The 21,093-nt window shown below is 41.5% G+C and overlaps 1 protein-coding gene across 2 annotated transcripts in view; it reads right to left on the bottom strand.

Annotated features, from left to right (window-relative positions):
* The window catches only part of LOC101656379 (influenza virus NS1A binding protein), a 21,563-nt gene extending 1,061 nt beyond the window's left edge, over positions 1–20,502 (bottom strand). The window contains exons 1-14 of one of the 2 annotated variants that reach the window (XM_004706671.2): positions 20,270–20,502; positions 13,780–13,997; positions 10,903–11,030; positions 10,311–10,480; positions 9,710–9,785; positions 8,493–8,666; positions 8,070–8,195; positions 6,572–6,679; positions 2,293–2,422; positions 1,848–2,072; positions 1,402–1,523; positions 1,190–1,316; positions 975–1,106; positions 658–831 (exon numbers count right to left, since the gene is read on the bottom strand). In XM_004706671.2, the coding sequence (XP_004706728.1) occupies positions 658–831; positions 975–1,106; positions 1,190–1,316; positions 1,402–1,523; positions 1,848–2,072; positions 2,293–2,422; positions 6,572–6,679; positions 8,070–8,195; positions 8,493–8,666; positions 9,710–9,785; positions 10,311–10,480; positions 10,903–11,013 (1,675 nt within the window). In that variant the 5' untranslated portion in view covers positions 11,014–11,030; positions 13,780–13,997; positions 20,270–20,502. The remainder of the gene's footprint in view (positions 1–657; positions 832–974; positions 1,107–1,189; positions 1,317–1,401; positions 1,524–1,847; positions 2,073–2,292; positions 2,423–6,571; positions 6,680–8,069; positions 8,196–8,492; positions 8,667–9,709; positions 9,786–10,310; positions 10,481–10,902; positions 11,031–13,779; positions 13,998–20,269) is intronic. The other variant, XM_045298309.1, reaches the window with a different exon arrangement.
* Between the last annotated feature and the right edge of the window lie 591 nt (positions 20,503–21,093).

Raw genomic sequence — 21,093 nt, forward strand, 5'->3', positions numbered from 1 at the left:
ACTGGTGTTGGGTAAATGGGTTAATGTTGAACTTGTGGGCTTGGACAGCATTGGGTTGGGATGTTTTCGTGATGCACATTTTCTTTACATAAAACTCTCTTATACATGAGTTGCTGTGGATTTGTTTCTCCAAAGTACCCAGACTAATACACTATATGACCATAAAACCCTTGGAATTCAATTATGCTTGTTCCAAAGATACTTCTTATGGAATTCACTCACAGATTTAAGTTATGAGTCATGTATTGAGTCTCTGAAAAGACTCCTAATGGGCAATAGAGATCACCTGTCACCATAGCATATGAAATGGCTAGTTCTGAATTCATATACAGAAAATCCCCAAAAGGATTTTTCATTCCAACAATCCTGATGTAAGTAAAATCCCTTTTGTTTTTAATGTTCATTACCTGCTAAATTGTGACAGTGTTTTAAAACAGTAACACTTGGCATCTGTTAAGTGAACACCTGCAAATTACATGCTGCAGCATTCCATGCAATGCAGATTAACAATATAAAAAATTTTCACTACCCACAGTTGTAAAGTGGGATATGCTGTACGCTGAAGACCAGCTATAGTTATTATAATTGGCATTTTCTTAAAATTTAGAATGAACTCCTACCACCAACTTTACCTCTGCAAAATCCCGAATAACTTACCATCAAGAACAGCTACTCCAGCTCCTCGCCTAGCCACGTTCATGGGTGCAATCAAAGTCCAGGTGTTATTTTCAGGATTGTAACGTTCTACTGTGTTCAAGCAATTCCAGGACTCTGCACCCCCAATAATGTACAAATAGCCACCAAGCTCACAGACTGCAGACTGGTGTCTACCTACAAATTAAGTCAAATCAAAACATGGTTATTATCATTAGAGCTCTTCGAACTATGTGCACATACTACACATACTGTTAACTGAAGGAATCTTAGTTTTAAAAAAAATTGGGGCAGTGGGGGAGAAAAAAGTAACAGCTTACGAATGTTAAGTGGAGCACAGCTTGTCCATGACTTTGTTAAAGGATCAAACACATCACAATTTTTGAGACCTTTTTGACCATACGGATCAGAGCCACCAACAATGTATAATTTCCCATTCAGGGCACACACACCTAAGTGAGCAGAAGATGACGTTATAGTTAGGACATTACCACATTTAATAAGTATTAGCTGGCTCAGAAGCAAGTATTATTACCTGCATTACAACGGTTACTCCTTAATTCTGGAACAGGTGTCCAGTCATCTATGTTTGGATCATACATTTCTCCACAGCTTAAGTCATCTGAGTGGCCATTCGATCCACCTACCACATACAGCTGGCCCTGTGGGCACAGTAAGGTTAGAATTCCTGCCTTTCTAAAGTTAAGACAAAAAGTTAAATATGAGTTACAACTTAATAAGACTCACCATGAGCACAGCCATTTGAAATCGGGCTCTTGGTGTTCTCATGGGAGCAAGAAAGGACCACTGATCTGTATGTGGATCATAGCATTCAACGGTTCGAAGACATTCCTCTCTGTTATAGCCACCTGGGAAAAGAATCAAGAGTAAGCTGAGATAATGGTTTCTGACCCCCAATGGTTTATGTAATCTGCATGATAAAAGCTTGCATATCACCAAAACCCCAGACCCACTGGCATTTAGTCAATGCTGACTTCGAGAGAGACCCCTCATGGGAGACCTGAACTGTTTCCAGGAGCAGTGAGCCCAGTCTTTCTCCCGCAGAGCTGCTGTTGGTGGTTTCAAACTGCTGACCATGTGGACCTCAGCACAAAGCTGAGTACAAATACCCAACCAACATCAAGCTTAGTCATTGAAAGACTTTCAGGAATAAAATCTCCCATCCCTCTTACCTGCGGCAATAAGTTTGCCATTCATCTCTGCTGTTCCCAGGCCTGATCGAGCATACTGCATAGGAGACATGGGCTTTTCTATGAGGTCATCTGGTTGCATCTCAAAGCTTAAACTCTTAATTAGTCTCGGGGTACTTGTTGGTGAGCTCTGTGGGCTGTTTCGTCCGTGAAGGAAAATTACACAGAATGTACCATCCAGCACAGCCAGGCACAAGTAAGTATTATCTGTAAGGACAAGAGTTAAAGTTTGAGATGCAATTATTATTTTGGTTAGGGTGTGAACATGAACTGGATTCTTCATTCTTCGGAACCCTGACTGCCATTGTTCCCCAAAGTTAATCACTTCTCAGTTTTCCCTCCTCAAATAGCCATTTCCCTGTAAATGGTTCCGCTCAATTTTCCTTATTAACAATAGAAGATGACTGGGCAAGTGTTGAGCACTTACTTGAAGTCTTTTCCGAAGCAACGATTTTCCACTCATGCTTAGGGCTTTGTGCTGTAGCATTTGGAGGAGAGAGACATCCAGTGGAACTGCTACTTATCTGCTTATGGCCATTCTCACGTGGTGGCTTTTTCTGCAAAATCAAAAGGTAGCTACAGAAACCTAGCCAAAGACCATACACGGATGCACCTCTGTTTCTGAGCTATTCCATAGCACTGAAAAACACAATATCCATCTAGGCACAGCATTAATAGCACACCTACATTTTACACAAACCAACACTTTCCAATAGATACAAATTATTGGCATATGTACTTCCATCTCCACTTAAAATTTAAAATACCCCAACACAAATTGGTCAGAAAACAATACAAAAACATGTTTCAATGGGGAAAAAAGCTCACAATCCACTTATGCTCACATACAGATTAAGCTTAGAATCTTCCCAAAAATGCTATAAATTCATAATGGCATGTATTAACTAAGGGAGAAAAAAAAAACATTTACCCACTGCCTTCAAGAAACTGCCCAACAATCCACATATCCTGGTGGTTTCCATGCAATACCAGCCCACACAGTCTCTCTTCAAGTAATTCCACGAGAAAAAAACTCAGGAATTACAAGAAACACTTCAAGGTCTATTTCTTTAGAGGTACCTTAAAGCTACAGAGTGGTCTAGCAGAGTATATTCAAACACAAAAGGAACAATCAGCAACAAACTGGTAACGCTAAAAATACCAAGCACTCAGAGAACCAGGGTAAACAGGAATAGTGAAGGAGGAAGAAATGAGCAACATAACAAATTTTCAAATTATCCTAAGAACTACATTGTGTTCTTACATTGGAATTGTTTCTTCCAATTATTTTGGCCATGCACCATTCCCAGAAGGCTATGATCATCCGGAATGGGAAGAGTTAAGACTATCCTGAGAGAAACTGTCCGAAGAACTGATAGTAGTATCTCCTGTACTCAGCCAAGTCTGCGCATCCATGTAACTGTGGAACCAAGGCCCAGAACCAAATGGAGAAGGTGTCTGTGGTGATTTACTACTTCTAAGAGAAGGACAGGTCATAGAACAAGGGAAAGATTTCGGAAGCTACCCGAAGGTCTTGTAAAGAGAAGGGGAAAAAAATCAAAAGCTTAAGTCTGAGCCATCAAGCAAGTGTGGTCACACAGTACGTGTAGCTTACTTTTAGAAAAGACGGGGGATGTTCCATGCTAATGGCTACCACTGAATTCTATTTAGACATGTATTATGCCCTTACTGTTGGGTACTTATTTATATCAACCTTTTTAAAGGGAGACGTCACCTATCCATTCTATAAACTGAAACTCAGAGCGGACAGACACAGTAGACATTCTGACACCATATACCTATAATAAAGTCTTGGAATTCTGGAGTCTCAATCCCATCCCCCCACTACAACAGGCCATGTCGACTACTACTAAAATTACAAGGTACATATATATACCCCATAACCCAATGTGTGGAAAGAGGTCCAAGCACCCCAACTCAATGATCCGTCCATTAAGAGATCACTGTTGCAATGTCTATAATTGAATGAAAAGGAATGCAAAAAAGCACTAGAAAATGAAGATGAGTTATGTAACCAACGAGGCTTACATGAAAATGCTAAATTGGACCTATTCCTCCAAGGATCCCTGGTGGCATAATAGATCCACCCTGGGCTGCTAGCTTCAAGGTCAGCAGCTGGGAACACCAGCCACTTCACAGGAAAAGGAGGCTTTAGTCTCAGAAACTCACAAGGGCAGTTCAACCCAGTTCTATAGGGTTGCTATTGAGTAGTCGGAAAAGACTCAGTGCAGTGAGTGTTGTTTTCCTGAAACATTTTCAAACACAATGCTTGATCTTGAATTTTTCCTGTATATCAATTTCTCCTACTCAGTCTCTCTGGCTCACATTTATTTTCCCTTTGTAGTCCGTAGAGGCTGTCTTGTCAACCATAAGCCCAAAGTAAAGGGTTTCTTACCCACATTATTTTCTAGAAATTAAAACCATCAATGGCTATCAAGTGACCTCCGGAAACCAAATGTAAGAGATATCCCCAACTTTATCTTCTGTGATCTCCCAGAGTGTGTTCTGACAACTGATGATGTCACTCTGCTTAAAGCTTTCTCCTTTGCTGGGTTACTTTTACAACATAGTTCTCTTCTTCCTGTCCTCTGAACTTTCAAATAGTTTCCTCTTCCTATCTGAGGCCTGATGTCTGTATCTTCTTCCTTTTCACGTCATGGACTTTTTTCATAATCTCCCTACTAAGCAATCACTAAGGCAAATTAACTCCATCTATGAAAAGAAATGCCCAGAACTCATCTTCTCTCCTCAGGCCTTCAGTGCAATTAGGCCCTTCAGTTTTGTTTCATCAGGTTATTGCTTGTGCTAATCCACAAGGTACAATCTGTCCTAAATTGGTTATAGAAGTAGGAAGGGTTCAATAATGTTCTTAAAGACAATGAAGAAAGAAATATGCAATCTTATCACCCAAAGATGGCCACCAAATAAGTATCTGTATAAACATGATCGTCTGTGAATGTACAGGTCTTTGTGCACAGAAACACAGGCAGACTTGAGGCCTTGTGCGTTCAGTTCCAGACCACTGCGATAAAGCGAGTTGGGACCATTTTGTGGTTCCCCTGTGCATACAAAGTCATGTTCACCCTGATCTGCAGCATATTAGAAGAGCCTTGATGGGGGAGGGTTTTAGCTGTGTACTTGAAGGTCGGTGATTCAAATCCACCAGCTGCTCCACAGCAGGAAGATTTAATAGGCGGTTGTTCTAAAAGACTGACTCTCTCCAAAACTCTATGGGGCAGTTAAATATCTGTCCTGTAAGGTCACAATGACTACAATCGACTTGATGGCAGTGGGCTTTGTCATCAAGTGTGCCAAGAGCCTTATGAAAAAGTCTGAAATGTTACAAGACTCAACAAAATGTTAAGAGACAAGAAGTCAGCACAAACTGTTGGAAAAATGGCCCAAATGGACGTGCCTGATGCAGGGGCACCATACTCTTTTAACATGTAAATCCGGTGTCCATGAAGGGCAATACACCGGGGTATGCCAGAACCATAAATATAACCAATCTTCCTGTTCCTGGACTTCGGTTTTGTCTAGTACTGCATAATTAAAGCTGTGTGATATGTGTCCATTCATAATGCTCTATTCCCTTGTCTCATGTATCATCGAAGTTCAGTCCTGTTCAGGTCACATTGACTCACTTTTTCAGTCTGGTTCCCTGCAGTTCTAGGTCTATACTCCCTGCACAGATACACATCCAATATCCCTCCATCTGTCATGCAACTTTTCCAAAACCCTAGGGCTGCCTCAATGTTACCTCTGAGAAATGTCCGTTTTCTCCCTTGGCCCTGCAATGCCCTCTCATCGGCATATTTTGGAGATCCCCTGTTATAAGTTGCTATTGTTTTACCTACTCCTAAAAAGTAGGTCACACAAGCAGAATGCCCTCTACATGTTTCATTCCTCAAAGCTAACTAACTTCATGGACTGCTACCTGTGAATCAGATGCTCACCCTTTGCACAGGTTGAAAATAGTAAGTTAAAAATCCAGGGGAGAAATGACCAGAGATGTTAAAAAATGTACACAGTTCTCAAAGAAGTCAAACTCCAAACCTTTTCTGAGCCTACAGATACTGTCATAGCCCACCATATAAAGCTTATACCTGGTAAGATCCCCATACCAGATACTGTGCACACCGTCGATCTTCTAATTACACTAGACGAACACCCTTCAAGCTGCAGCAACACGGAGACCATGTTGATACAGTCACAAAGGATGTATGCTATGTGACCACTACAAGCACACTTGTTCATCTATTGTGTTCGACACACGATCTCATGTTAGTAGTCACCCTGTGCCTTTCACAAATTATGACTAACAGTCATCTCTGGTGCAGATTAATTTATTGGTATAGAACCCTAAAATAAAATCTACATGGCTTTATCTTATTGGTTGGTTTTAAAACCTACTTATAATCTTGTTTTATGAGGAAATACATCTAAATGAAGTTCCCTATTTTGTTGAGGTAATATGTATATATATATATATTTTTTTTTGGCATGTGGCAAAATGGCTAGTAAGCCTACGAGAGATACATACTTGTTTCTCTTGAAAATGTTTCTGTCCAAGTTATACCAATGAGATTCTTCTACTTTCCTTTGTTAAAGGAAAATTTAAGTATGTTATAAAATTCTCTAATCAAATTTTAACCTGAGGTTACCTCAGACTGTGCAATGTGTACCTGCACAAACTGAATGTGGTCATCATCACTGCCAAACACCTCAGCCTGTCCATCTAGTAGATTCCCATCAAGCAGCTTGTGATCAGCTGAGTAGTACAAGGTTTGAACCTGCAAAACAGCAACAGAACACCCATGTGGCTGCTGTCTCCATGGCTACTCCACTAGTATGCAGATTACACAAACGCCTCAAGGTAACCTCCAGGGAGCTTCTTGACATCTCACTCTGGCAGGATCACGAAGCAGAGAAAAATACATGTCATGGTGGTAAATATTAAAAACAAAACTAAACATCAAATACAAGATCTTGTAATACTGGCTGCAGAGTCCTTGGGTTGATGGGCTTGAAAGAAATCTCCATTTTTTCCCCATCATTTCTACGATATAACAGTGAAAAGGAAAAAAAGTGCACTAGGTACAATGTATAGGATTCTTAAAGAATATACATATTCACAATAAAATACTGAATATGGTTTACACTGTTGAAGATAAATGGTCTGGTTTGCATAAATATATTCTCCTGGGCAGAATAGGCAATGTCAAGAAAAACAAATAAAGGAAAGCAATGCAAAAATTCAAACCAACTGTAGAAACACTTCCCTTCACAGATGCAAGCACCGGGACAGTGCATCTGCATATTAAGTGGGAAACAGCATCTAAAGATCCTATTTTGGCCTTTTAAAGACAGTGACAATATTTTTAAAGGCCTAACAGATCTCGTATGTGTTTAGCCTTTTGAGAGGCTTGGAAGTTCAGTGATGAAATTCTCAATCACTTCCTGGCTCCGATGGCCCATTTTCATTCCCACCATTTCTCCAATAATCTTTTCTCCTGGGCATTTTTTTAAAAGTAGCCCAAGTTAAATCAGTGGCTATAGGTATGAATAACACCATTGAAAAACACAAAGCTTTAAAGATAAGAATCCTGTAAAGGAGTAAACACCATTAAATCATCATCGCTCTCTGCCCACAGCGGGTTTTTCTTAGGAGAACTGGGGCAGGACTGCTGCTTCTTTACGTGTCAATACACTTGAGGTTTCTTCTTGCTTCTTCAGTCGTGGGTATCCTAGTTTTGTTAATAAACCTACGGGGAGATAAATCAATGGGGAGGAACAACCATTAGAAGCTTTTACCTACTTAGTCAAAGTTAAAGCAAAAACCTGTGAAGAAAAATTAAGAATCTATAGAAAATTTCAGTACCACCTCCCATTTCTAACGCAAATTACATGCTACTTTAAAGAAAGTTAACAGCACATAATAAGCAAAGGAATAATAATAAAATTAAAAATAAAAAAAAAAGGAAGAAAGGAACAGTAGAAGACCAACTGAACAGTTCATTCAGCTCACCTGGACACCCCCCCTGTTTCTCAGCTTAGGGGTACCTACAGCAAAATTTAAATTCTTTAGGGTCATGGTTACAAAATAAAAGTGAAAGGGAATCCTTCATGTTATAGCAAAATAATGTTTAAGAATTGTTGAAGCCCATTTACTTAGAGACTAACCTCTTCCATCAGCTCTTCCAGACTGTCTCCATTCTCCCAGATGCTACGCTGCACCCAGTTGATTACCTTTGTGTATAATTTGCCATTGCTGGGCAAGCAAACGTTATCTTCAAGCATTACCTCCAACTAGAATTGGGGAAAAGTGGCAAACATGTATCAGTATTGAACATGATTGCCAGCTTAAATCTCAATTTCTTAAGAAAGTTCTCATCAATGCTCAGTTGCATTTCTCCTATAGTGTTAGAGAAACCATTACATACAAATGCAAAAACAAAGAAAGCAAACCAACCAGTAGGCAGAAAGCCACTAGTCCCTGTTAAAAAAATGGCGTCAAGTCAATGCAATTTCTTAAAAAGCTCTTAATGTGCTTGAAACAAAGAGTGTTCTGGCTAAAACTGGAGAGAGGAAAATTCTTTCCCTCACCTTTAGCCGTGGAAGTTTAAGAAACTCCTCCTCTTCAGAAATCTGTAACAAATGCTCCTGAATGTAAGCGTCAACCTTATTCAACAAGCGGCCGTCTCCCATACAACTGGCAAAATTTCGGTAAGAGATGCAGCTGGTAACATCCATTCTTGATAATAAATAATCACCACAAACCTGGGAAAAGAAATTCACAAGTGCCGACATTTATGCAGACTTGATGTGATTAACATTTTAGATTCGATATGTAAGTATTATGTAGAGATAAAAAGTTAACTAAAAAACAAAAATCACTGCCATAAAAGAAGTTTAGCAGTGCTAATAAAAACTCATGTACAAATGATAAAGAGTGCCACAAAAGGAAATGATCTGAACCAGGGTTAACAGGAGAGATGGTGATTACTGGGTGCAGAGGGAGGGAAGGAAGATGCAAACAATTGCATTTGGCTGGAGCCAAGAACAAGATAAGTAGGTAATAATTTTGAAAAGACAGCAACTGTGCTAGTTCAAGCCCGTACCTAACAATCGGGCAAAGGCCAGCGAATGATTACTTTACTTACAGGGCCAGATCGTATTTTAGGCTTTGGGACCACACTGTCCCTGTTGCAACTATTCAACTATGCCACTGATGCCGGAAAGCAGTCCTAGCCCATAGGAAAGAAATGTGCACAGCTACATTACAATAAAACTTTATTTGTACAAACAGGCAGCTGGCTGGTGGCCTATAGTTGGCAGAGGATTAAATGACCTTTTCCCTGATGAATAATTAAGCACTTCTCACTGGTGTTAAATTCTAGAAGGAATACTTAAAGAGAAACCCAGAGTGTAAAACAGGTAACTGAGGGCATAAGCTTGGTGAATAATTTTTGGGGAGGTAGAGAAATAAAAATCTCAATTCATGTTATCCCAGAGAACCACAACCATTCTGTCACGGAAGACTATTGGAACAGCAAGCCGTGAGATCAAATTACCTTTGAAAAGTTCAATTTTGCTACATTACTATGACCAAAAAGGAATTAAAGTTAAAACGCCTGTGCAACATACTGGAAACAGAAGATCATCAGGGATAAAATGAGACATACGTGAATGCTGTGGGGTTTTTTCCCCCGAGAAAAGAACAATTTCAAGCTTTGCCACAAAACATTTTTATAAATTCTACATTCTGTTAAGTCCCACTCCCAACCAACAGCAATCCTTGTACATCACTTCTGGTACTCTACCTGCTTTACTCGGTCCATCTTCAGTTTTTTGGCTGCAGAATAAACATCTTTTACTAACTCCTTATCAGCTTTCAACCTATTAAAGCAAAACAAACAAAAAAATTCCACTTTATTACTTAAGACATGAAGGCTATATAAAATATTGTCATCCTGATTACCCGGTTTCATTTTTCTGGGTTTCTGTTGCCCGAGGTCAACCACGGTCTGAAAACATTAAGTAGAAAATTCCAGAAACAAACCATTCCCAATTTTTAAATTGTGCGCCATTCTGAGTAGCATGATGAAATCTGGAGCTGAGCCCTGCGCCGACCCACCCCGGGGCATGAACGATCCCTCTGTCCAGCCTTTCCACACTGCACACGTGACTCGACGGTTACCCACTTACTTAGTAGTCCTGCCTGTCAGGCCAACTGTCCCCGTTTTGCAGTGCTTGTGTTCAACTAACACTTATTCGAACTTTATCACAGATGTGATAACGTATAAAACAAAACCACTTATATCAGGTTTGGCACTACCAGGCATCCACAGGGAGTGGGTGCCAGGGCATCTGGGAACGTACACCTCACAAGTAAAGGAAACCAGTGGTGACCACAGTACTTACTGAGCAGTGTAAGCATAATTCAGCAAGACTTCAACAGCATCTGGGTTGAGATCATCGAATTTAACATGAGAAACTCCATGAGGGTCACTATCACTATTAAAAATTTCAAATAAATAGGGACTGCAGCAAGCCAGGACTGCTCTGTGAGCCAACATCTCATGGCCACATACCTGAAAGTGTGAAGAATTAAAATTAGAAGTAATATGAACTCTTATTTCTCTAGCTAATTATGACTTCTGAATCCATAGGCTTAACTTCTAGATAAAGAGCACTTCTTTAATAGTTTCATTAAAAGCCTATTATGAGAATAGAAAGGAGTCCTCTAGGTGGTACAAACAGGCAAAGGGCTAGGCCGCCTATCCAAAGGTTGGTAGTTTGAGGCCACCCAGAGGCATCTCAATAGAAAGGCCTGCTGATCCACTTTAAAGAAATCAGCCACGGAAAACTTCATGGCACAGTTTTCTTGACAAAAGTAGGTTGCTATGAGTTGAATGGATTCAACTGGCAATTAGTTTAGAAAAAAGAAAATAAGTTAAATAGAATAATCTGTGGACAAAAGATTCTATTATGTTTCCAAATAAAATTTAAATACCTGAAGTCGAACATCACAGAACTGCCCACTTTTCCTCAGGGCATTTAGTTTGGCAACAGAAGACTCGATGAAATTCTCGTCTTCAAACATCAAATATCCATTGGGAATCATTTTTCCTCAAAATTTGGCTAAACAGAGGAAGGAAAGTTGAATGATTATACTGTTAAGCAGAAGCTTTAAAAATTATATTTCAAAAAGCAATATAGTATCTTTATCCTCAAATTCCACTTTATGAATACAGAATTGTTATGAACCCAAGACAATGGCAACAAATGCCCAAGTCTTTGCACCCCACACAGAGAGTTCATATAGTAATGAGCATCAATGATTGTGACCCAGGTTCCATGCCTATTACACACATTTGTTCTTTCTGAAGGAAAAGAAATAGAAACCCAGCCCAGCCCAGCTCCACACAATAGTTAGGCTTTATATAAACTAATACATAGATCTCCTTAGATTTGGGCTTCTATCACCCTCATTCTCACAAATAAGAAAAACTATTAAACATTCCAATCATTCTTCCTTTAAAAAAAAAATTATTGGGGGCTCGGGCAGCTCTTATCACAATGTACATAGACATCCATTGTGTCAAGCACATTTGTTGCTATCATCATTTTCAAAACATTTTCTTTCTACGTGAGCCCTTGGTATCATCTCATTTTCCCCACTCTCCCTTCCACATGAAAACTTGATTAATTTATTTATTTCATGTCCTACACGGAACGCTGTCTCTCTACACCCACTTTTCTGTTGTCCACCCCCCTGGGAGGGGGTTTTATGTAGATCACGGTGATCGGTTTCCCCTTTCTCCCACCATCATCCCCTTACCTTCCTGGTATTGCTACTCTCATTATTGATCCTGAAGGGTTTATCTGCCCTGGATTCCCTGTGTTTCCGGCTCTTATCTGTACCAGTGTACATGCTCTGGTCTAGCCGGATTTTTAAGGCAGAATTGAGGTCATGATAGTTGGGGGGGAGGAAGCATTAAAGAACTAGAGGAAAGTTGTATGTTTCATTGGTGCTATATTGCACCCTGACTGGCTCATCTCTTCCTTGTGACTCTCCGATAAGGGGATGTCCAATTGACTACAGAGGGATTTGGGTCTCTACTTTGCCCTCCCCCTCATTCACATTGATCATTTTTTATTCTTGGTCTTTGATGCCTGATACCTGATCCCATCAACACCTCATAGATCACATAGGCTGGTGTGCTTCTTCCATGTGGGCTTGGTTGCTTCTCAGCTCAATGGCCGCTTGTTTATCTTCAAGCCTTTAAGACCCCAGATGCTCTATCTTTTGATAATCGGACACCATCAGCTTTCTTTATCATATTTGCTTATGCACCCATTTTGTCTTCAGTGATCGTGTCAGGAAGGTGAGCATCACATAATGCCTGGTTATTAGACCAGTGTTCTTGTGTTGACAGAGTACTTGAGTAGAGGCCCAATGTCCACCTGCTGCCTTACTACTTAACCTATAAATTTATTCACAGAGTTCCATTTCCCTGTCATAATTAATATATTGACATATGTACATGCCTGTATTTAGACCTCTATAAATGTCCTTTACCTCCTAGTTTTTTCTTCTATTTCCTTTTACTTTCTTCTTGTCCCACTATCATGTTAGGCCTTCATTTGGGTTTCAGTAATTCCTCTCAGCTAGATTGCCCTTGATCAAGCACCCTAAGACATCCTATGCCCTCCTCACCATCAATTTTAGATCACTTGTTGTTCCCTTATCCCTGGATGTGTTGACAACCCCCTTCTTCCCCTGCCTCCCCTTCTATGTCTTCCAGGAAACCCATTGTTTTCTCCTCCAACCAATCTTACTCTTCTAAAGTTTGTTTACATGGCTCTCAATTAGAGGATTTCTCGACATAAAAAATTGAGATTTTTATGTAGACAATTGTCCAACTTCAGAATCTTCCCTGCCTAAATATACTTTTAAAAAGTTGTTATTTGGTGCTACCATGTCTGCCAAGATGATTTTATAAATTCTTTGGAATATAAAGGATTACATATGGAAATCAAAAGGATAAGATAAATTCTGTTCCCTTTCCAGGTTGCACTTATTCCAATCACCTTTATCTTCCAAAGTTATATAATAAAATCCTTAAGTTCTTAAAAATGTTTCTATAGCTCTAGTCCAGCCACCCAAGATGCCAAGAGGAAGGCAGCGTCCCTGGCCCCTGTGCTCAAGAAGCAAAAGGTCCCCAAGAGGGACCTCACATAGATTTGTCAGATTTGCCCCATGCAGTGACAGCAGGTGATTCTCTACAAGTGACTGAAACTGCCACCTGTCCTTAAGCAGTTTAGCTAGGCCCTGGGCCACCAAATACCTGCCAACAAAGGAGACATCCCCACTAAGAGAAAGTCCATTCTGTAAGTTCCACTGTTGCCCTTACACATGTGAACTTGAAGACAAAGGAGCTCTAACTAGCTGGTGGGAGTGATCAGGGCCAACTATAAGAACACGTAGCATGAGATCTGCGACCATTGGTGAGACAGCGCTCTAATTGGTGGTAAGAGCCTCAAATTGGTGGCTCTTACCACCAGGCTGGGAAAGGCCAAGGGTAAAGAACTCTCCAACAAGCTGGCTGATGAACATAGCTGGCTTTTCTGCATATCAAAGTAAAATTCAACCTTCCGCCTTCAGATGTCTACTTGTAAATCATTGATGAAAAGTGACAGATTTCAACTTAAAATAGTTGCTTTATTTTAATTCAGAATCACTCACAGGGTAGAATGGTGGTGGTAATTACTCTGTCCACCACACACAACGAAAAGGACTGATGCAAAAGGTTTTCATTTTCCTCAGCAATGTCTTTTAAAAAATATTATGTCATAGTGCTAGATGTGGCAGTGAATATTTACTTACCTACTACACGGTGAGAAATATACTTCTGGGAAGTCGTAAATAATCCAAGGACACAGGAGTGTTAAAATGTAGTACTTCGTTCAGATATGAAGACAATGAAGGCAGATGCGTCTTAATTTCTACTGGTGACTCCAAAACTATCAGGCTTGAAGATGATGTAATCAAGTCCTTAAAAGCTAGAGACACGAGTTTCTTCTGTGGTAGTCATGCAGCATAATCTGCAACAATGACCATTTAAATTAGATTTTCTGAATCATCAAAGACTGTGAAGATTGTGAAGGCAAAAATTGTTGCACTGGCGGGAACAAAAACAACCTAAGTATAATACATAACCATTTTTCACCTAGCTTGTAACTACTCAGATGATACAAATAAAAGGGGGTGGGAAGGGAATAAAAAACCCTCTCCTGGAGAATAGGAGCTAGTAACTTTCATTGTTTAAGTAGAAGATAAAAGAAGCAAAATACAATACACATATAAATACTGGTTAGCTAGAATATTCTTTACTATTCCTATTCAACTAATACGTAAATATGTCATTTGTTTGTAAAATCTGTGAAAATGCAGTTAGGGAACTCCACCAGCCAACAAGCAAAAACTTTTGGCACTATTCCTAGACTTGTATATACGATGCTATATAGTCAAATGAGATGTACTATCACCTAAAATGTGTTCTGTAATTCCCAGTGCCTCAGGATCTATTCAAATTGTCCTCTCTACCCAAGAATGCCTTCTCATCTTTTCCCAAACAAAACCTTACCTGCTTCCCCAGTGCCTCTGCTTAATCCTCTCTGTTGGACTTTAGTTCATTCTTACCTCCTTTCCCCCAAATGTATAGACTTTCCCAGTAGATCTCCTCTGGTGCTGTACAATGTGCATCTGTCTATCTACCTTGACTCAGGGCCCATGTAAGACAAAGCCTCGTTTTGTTCATCTTTGCATCCATTCCATCTCAACTTGTAACTAGCCTAAAAATTTTGAGTGCAAAGATGAGTAATTTGCTGAAATGAACGGAATAAACAAAACAAGATAGATACCTATAGTTTAAATGATTGTTTTTTTCTATTACTCATTGCATCAAGTTGATTCTGACCCAGTGACCCTATAAAGTAATACACTACCAATGGAACAATTCTACTTCAAAGCAAATCTTCAAGCCTAACAGTTAGGTCAGTGAATAAATAATTACCCCAGAACCTACCTAGGGAGACAGTTCCAGTTCTAATTAATAAGTCTGTTGTGCCATGTTTGATACAAGTACAAATCTATAAGCGCTGTTGCTTAATTAAGTTCAAAATGGTTTCTCCTTAACATTTCACTTCAAGGAAACCTACCGTATATACTCGAGTATAAGCTGACCTGAATATCCACCGAGGCACCTAAGTTTACCACAAAAACTGCATTAAAATGTGCTGAAAAACTCAGCTTATACTCAAGTAGATACTGTAAGTTATTCTGACTCGGTTTAGGATAATTGGCAATGCTAACCCCCCTGCAACAAAACTACATAATAATTGTTAGCTAAAAGTAGATTCTTCATATGAAAACTTTTGAGTGTTTCCAAAAACAAAATACAGTAACCCTCCAGATCACACCAGGGAAGTTACAGGAAACCCAAACTAACAACTCTCATACGTTGTTCAGAGGCAACTCAAAGGCCTGGTGTCTTACTGCTGAGAAGCTGAGGGAAGGCAGCAAGTGAGGCCACTTGCTGCTCAGGATGCACACTGCCAACTGGTTTCATTCTGCCTTTTTACATAAAAGTGAAAATCCTCTTCAGATTTTTCATTAGCAAAACAGCTCCTAACAGATCTTTCCAGAAAGCACATGGGAACATTTGGGTTAAGTACTTGGGTTAACCTCTTTCAGAGGCTCCAGACTGCATCTAGAGTAACTCAGCTGTTCTTGAAGAAATTAGCTAACAATAAATGCTTTCTAACACACATAATGCTATGGACATGGAAAGAATACAGTAGCTAAAGAAACCACCCAAAAGTTCAGCTTCTGAGATGCCTCCAGTTTTCTAAGGTGCTTGTATAAGTTAGGCTGAAATGGGAAAAACCTAAGCACAAAGGTGTCCTTTGAAAGCAAAATATAAAATTTAGAGATTTAAAAATACTTTAAACTTTGACCAGACTTATGTAGTATTTACTTGGACATGGCTCATAATCTAACATGAATTTAAAGTGACATCAAAAAACTTATGAAAAAATACAATTAAAAGATAATGGAATTTCCCCACAATTTAAAAAAACCACCTCATATTTACTATGATTTACAAACTGATAAGTTTATTTTGAATTAAAAATTGATAGTTAAAAATACTACAGTTTTGGAGAAAAAACCAGATTAACTGTCAGAGCAATTTTTGGCATGCAAATTTGTTAAAACAGTGTAAGTTATTCAATAGGGTGAGTCCCACTACCTTTAGTGCCTGGTGTTGCTGACTTCTTGTACTTGAAGGTCTTCCAGACTCATCTCTCTAATACCTACTAATCAGTATAAGGATTCACTGGTGGCCTAGGGGGCTAAGCACTGGGCTGCTATTCACAGGGTGGTAGTGGTTCAAACCCATTAGCTGCTCTTTGGGGGAAAAAACCCATGAAGTTATCAACTCCAGTCATCTCAGAAACCCTGTCATAGAAAGTCATTATGAATCTGCATTCACTAGATGGCAGTAGGCACAGTACAACCCAACTTGACCTTAAAACGTAACCCAAGTCCAACTCACTGTCCTCTAGTTGATCTAAGTGACATTAAGTTAATGTGGATTTTTGAAATGCAATTATTTGTCCTCAAATACTATGTCCCTAGCTCTATTAACCACCACATTTGGAAAGGGTCTACAAAACCAAGTTTCGAAACATTTGTATTAATTTTCCTTAGAGATTGGGGTAAACTGAGTTTTAAGCTATCCCACCCACCCCCAATCCCAAATTCAGATAATTTATTAGGTGTATAAAACTCAAGCATAATAGTAAATAAGAAATGAGATTTCATTTTCTTTGAAAAGCCAAATCAAATATCCCCAAGACATATAAATTAAAAGTATGAAACTCTTATTAAAGGATGGTAGAAACAAAACAAAAAATCCGGAAGGCACAATACTGCCTCCTCAAAAGTCTTCTCTGGCCTTCAGTTAAAAACAAGATAAAATTTACTGTCAAATTTTCAAAACTCCCTTAAAACTTCAAACCAAATTACAAACATCTAAATTCATGGGCGACTCGGAAAGCAGTCAACACATCAAAGAAGCAGTTAACTCCATTTTAAAGGAAAGACCCTGTAACACCAAAGTAAATCAATGGATATTTAAAAAATTATGCATTATTTGCCATCTTCCAGATCACCTTTTAAATCATTATCACCAGTCTCACCCACTTGCCCTATGCTTTTAACACCATGGTTTTGTAACTTTATCATCCCACAACATTTGTGGCACCAAATGCATGCCAGATTCAAGCTCAATTGGGATGCTCATAACTCAATTTCCTTGCCAAACTAGGCAGGAAGGCAGTGAAAATAGCTTCAAAGGAGGTGGGGGAGAAGTAGGTTTAGCCACATATTCTCCAAAATGAAGACATTTTCATTTTACACGGTTATAAAGTGCAAGAGACTAATATTAAAGTTTAAACAATGCAAAGTATGAAAAGCAGATGAGGGATTTGTAAGTCAGGAAGCAGCATGTACTACTAGTGAGACAGCAGGGATGGTTCGGGGCAGTGTAGTCCAAATGGGTGATAACCCCCTAGGTGGGAGGAGGGTGCTAAATACATTTTTTTTTTAAATGGGGGCAGTAGGCCAAATAAGTTTGGGAACCTTTGGGCCAGGGGAAGCACATCACAACACAGAAGCACATCAATGAAAGATCCAGTACACTCATGCTTCCCACTTGAAAACCGCTGCCACGGCATTGACCGGACTTGGTGGAGAGTATAAGTGCTCTTCGGACCCTGTCAATCAGTCTCACAGGAGTAAACAGTTTCTTCCAGTTCTCTCAAGTGGTTTGAATTGCAGACCACACAGGTACACATCCAGGATTAACTAAGGAGTGAGGTTTTAAGATATAGCTTAATGTGGGGCATTATTATTAAATCACTACCAAATTTTAGAAAGCCAAGAAACTTAAGAATCTCTTTCATGTGATTCTGATGAAATTTAGAAATCGATCTTTATACCACCTCAATCTATACCCTTAAAAAAGTAACAGATTTTGGAAGTACTTTGCTACTAACTTGCTGCTAAATTTCTCAATGTATCAACTGAATCAATAAGACAAATGTTGCTCATGCAACTTTTACTCTATTTTAATTTTTTGAATCCTTTTATTTATATTATTTTTATTATTTTGTCTTAACCATTTTCATTTTCCAAATATTTTATTTACTTTAATTTACACTCTTTAAAACACATGAGGGGTTTCCCAGACATTAGGAATTCCTACTATATGTAGGGTTTAACTAGTCATACTGAATTTTTAATGGATACTTCATCTTAAAGCCAAGATTTATAGTTCTCCTTAAAAGAAAGCATTTTACATTTCACCAGAAATGCTTTGCTTTCAGAAAAAAGTTACAAAAAATAAAAGTGCAAATTAAGACAGTGGGTTCAGAAACTAGTACTTACCTACTAGTTACCCAGAGGTTCCAGTTACTAGGTAAATAGAGAAACCATTCCAGGTCTTTTGGGTCAGTGGTTTAAATCCGGTTTACCTCTAGCTAACAAATTTTAGACATTTGACATGCAGTCTGCCAATTGGTGTTAAAGTGATGGTCTCACTTCTATTTCAATGGCCATTGTTTTTCTAATCTCTAGATGTACAAACACTTCTTTAGCACCTTTCAGTAGCATTATGCCTAAAATCTTCATTAGTATTCTGTTATTCCCAAGCAATTTGCTTCTGAAAGATCAGTCTTGAAAACCCTAGTAATTCTACTTTGTACACAAGGGGTCGCAAGCAACTACTAAAAAATAAATAGTTGGTGCCATATTTGGCAAAAGAAAATATGGCCTGTGGTAGTCTTGTCCACACCATACTGGATTGGTTACAAGAGAACTATTGTTTTTTGTAGGTCACTCCTATCGAGCAACAAAATGAAACCTTGCCCAGTCCTGCACCATCCTGACAATGTTTGTGCCCACCGTGCCAATCCAGCTCTTGGTGAATCTCTTTCTCATTTTCAGTGACCTTCTATTTTACCAAGCATGATGTCGTTCTCCAGGGACTGGCCCCTCCTGGCAACATGCCCCCAGTATGTGGAACAAAATGTCTCCACCTTTGCTCCTTACGGAGCAACTGGCTTTCAAAGATAAAGGTTGACATTTGCCACGAGGCTCGTGTCTTGAAAATATCTGACAGCAGCGTTTCCTTTTACTACAAAATGAAGTCATTAGCTCTTTTAAATACCGTCAGCTTCATCCTACAGTTATTAAAGGAGATCACCACACACAAGTCCTCAAACAGCTTTATGCCTGGGTGTGCTCTCATCCTCCATTGGTAACAGGGAACAAAAATGTTCCCTTTAAGTGTCTGATTTCTACTTACTGCATGTACCGCGTCTGGAATATCAGTTAGCTCAAATAGAGAGGGCTTCTACATATTAGAACATGTAAGTATTCTAACATAAAACATATGACTATATACATCTAAGTGTTGCGTAAACTCCGTCTAATCCTGCCTGACACCTTCCGACCACCTGCACACGTGTGTGTGTGTGTGTGTGTGTGTGTTGGGTGAGGGTGGAGAACAAACCTCTCCCGCCATTTGTTCAGCTAAAACGTGCCGTGGCGAGAGCTCCAGAGGGGCTGCCTGCCCGGCCAGCGCAGGCCGTCCACGTTGGCGCGCGGCCGGCCGGCGCCCACTCGAAAGACGCCGAGGACGGCGCCCGCCGCGCCACACACCTGCGCGCCCATTGGCCGGCTGCGCAGTCACTCAACGCCGCCGCGTCAGGGCAGCGTCCGCTCCCCCTCCTCCCGCCCCCTGCTCCCCGCGCTTGGCAAGAAAAGCGGGCAACGTGGAGCGGGAACAAAGGACCCCGCGGCCGAGGCGGTCGGGGGCGCAGGGCCCCCCGAGCTCTCGCCCCGAGACCCCGCCGTGGCGCTAGGGCTGGCTCCCGGGCAGTCCCACCGGAGGGTCCTCCGGGACTCGAGGGTCCCACCGGGACAAGGGCGCTTCCCGCGCTCCCCCACCCGCGGTCCTCTCAGCCCCCAGGCGTCCAGGCCCAAGGGGCCGCTCGGGGCCGCCCCGCTCGGCTGGCCCTGGCCCCTCGGGAGAAGGGACCCAGGTCCGGCGCTCCCGCGGCCGCCACCGGGCCTCAGCAACCACGGCAGCGCGGCGCCGGCTCCTCACTCCGGGGAGCGGCGGCAGCTTGGGGCGCCCTTCCTCCGGGACCTGGGCCCCGCGCCGAGCCTCACTACCCGCGCTCCCCCCTCCGCCCGACAGCCCGCACCACCACCCTGCTCTGCGGCTGGGAGAACCAGCGCGGGTTACCTGGTTCCTCTCGGTAGGGATGGAAAAATTCATCTCTGAAGCTTCGATGGGGAGCAGGAGGAAGCGGGCGGGAATCGGCCCAACGGAAAGAGGCTCGAGGCGGCGGAAGGGGGGAGCGGCCGGGCGGGAAGACGAGCGGCCAGTCCACGCAGACTGCGAACAGGACGGAGCACCACCGGCGGTGCGCGAACCCGCGATCGTCCGCTAGCACGGCAGCAAGACGAGCGAACGCGCCCGACGCCTCCCAGCTTCTGACCTCCACTCGCGTCCGGGAGACACTGCCGCCGCCGCCCGCTCACACCGCACCCCCTCGCACGTCACCACGTGCACCGCCGCCGCCAACGCCTCCCGGTCGCTTCCGGCTCGGGTCTGTCCACGAATCAAAGAAAGATCCCGCGTGAGGCCCCGCCCCCATCAGAGGCCCCACCCACCGCCCGCCCTTCTTCAGTTCTCTGGGTTCTTCCCTTGCTTCAATTAGGTCAGCGCAAGGTGATTCCAGGAAGAGAAGCCGCGCTTTGAGCACTCCGCGAACTGACCGGGCCGTCCTGTCCCTCGCCCTGCACCCTCCTATCATCCTCTCTGACCGTTCCAGCTACACGCACCTGCTCTACCTTTCCCTAGGGGCACAATAGCCAGGGAGACCTCACGTGGGAGATTAGATTTCTGGGCGTCAGACTTTCACCTAGGCAACCGCCACATGCCCCCTGCCTGGAGTTGCCCATCAGCCTTTCTATTGGGGGTAGGGAGGTGGGGACTGGTTGTGTGTGTGTGTGTGTGTGTGTGTGTGTATGTGTGTTGGTTTAGATGAGAGCCTTCAATAACAG

This window comes from Echinops telfairi, unplaced genomic scaffold, assembly GCF_000313985.2.
Source record: "Echinops telfairi isolate 266 unplaced genomic scaffold, ASM31398v2 ScPeMD7_7424;HRSCAF=8462, whole genome shotgun sequence".
NCBI classification, from domain to species: domain Eukaryota; kingdom Metazoa; phylum Chordata; class Mammalia; order Afrosoricida; family Tenrecidae; genus Echinops; species Echinops telfairi.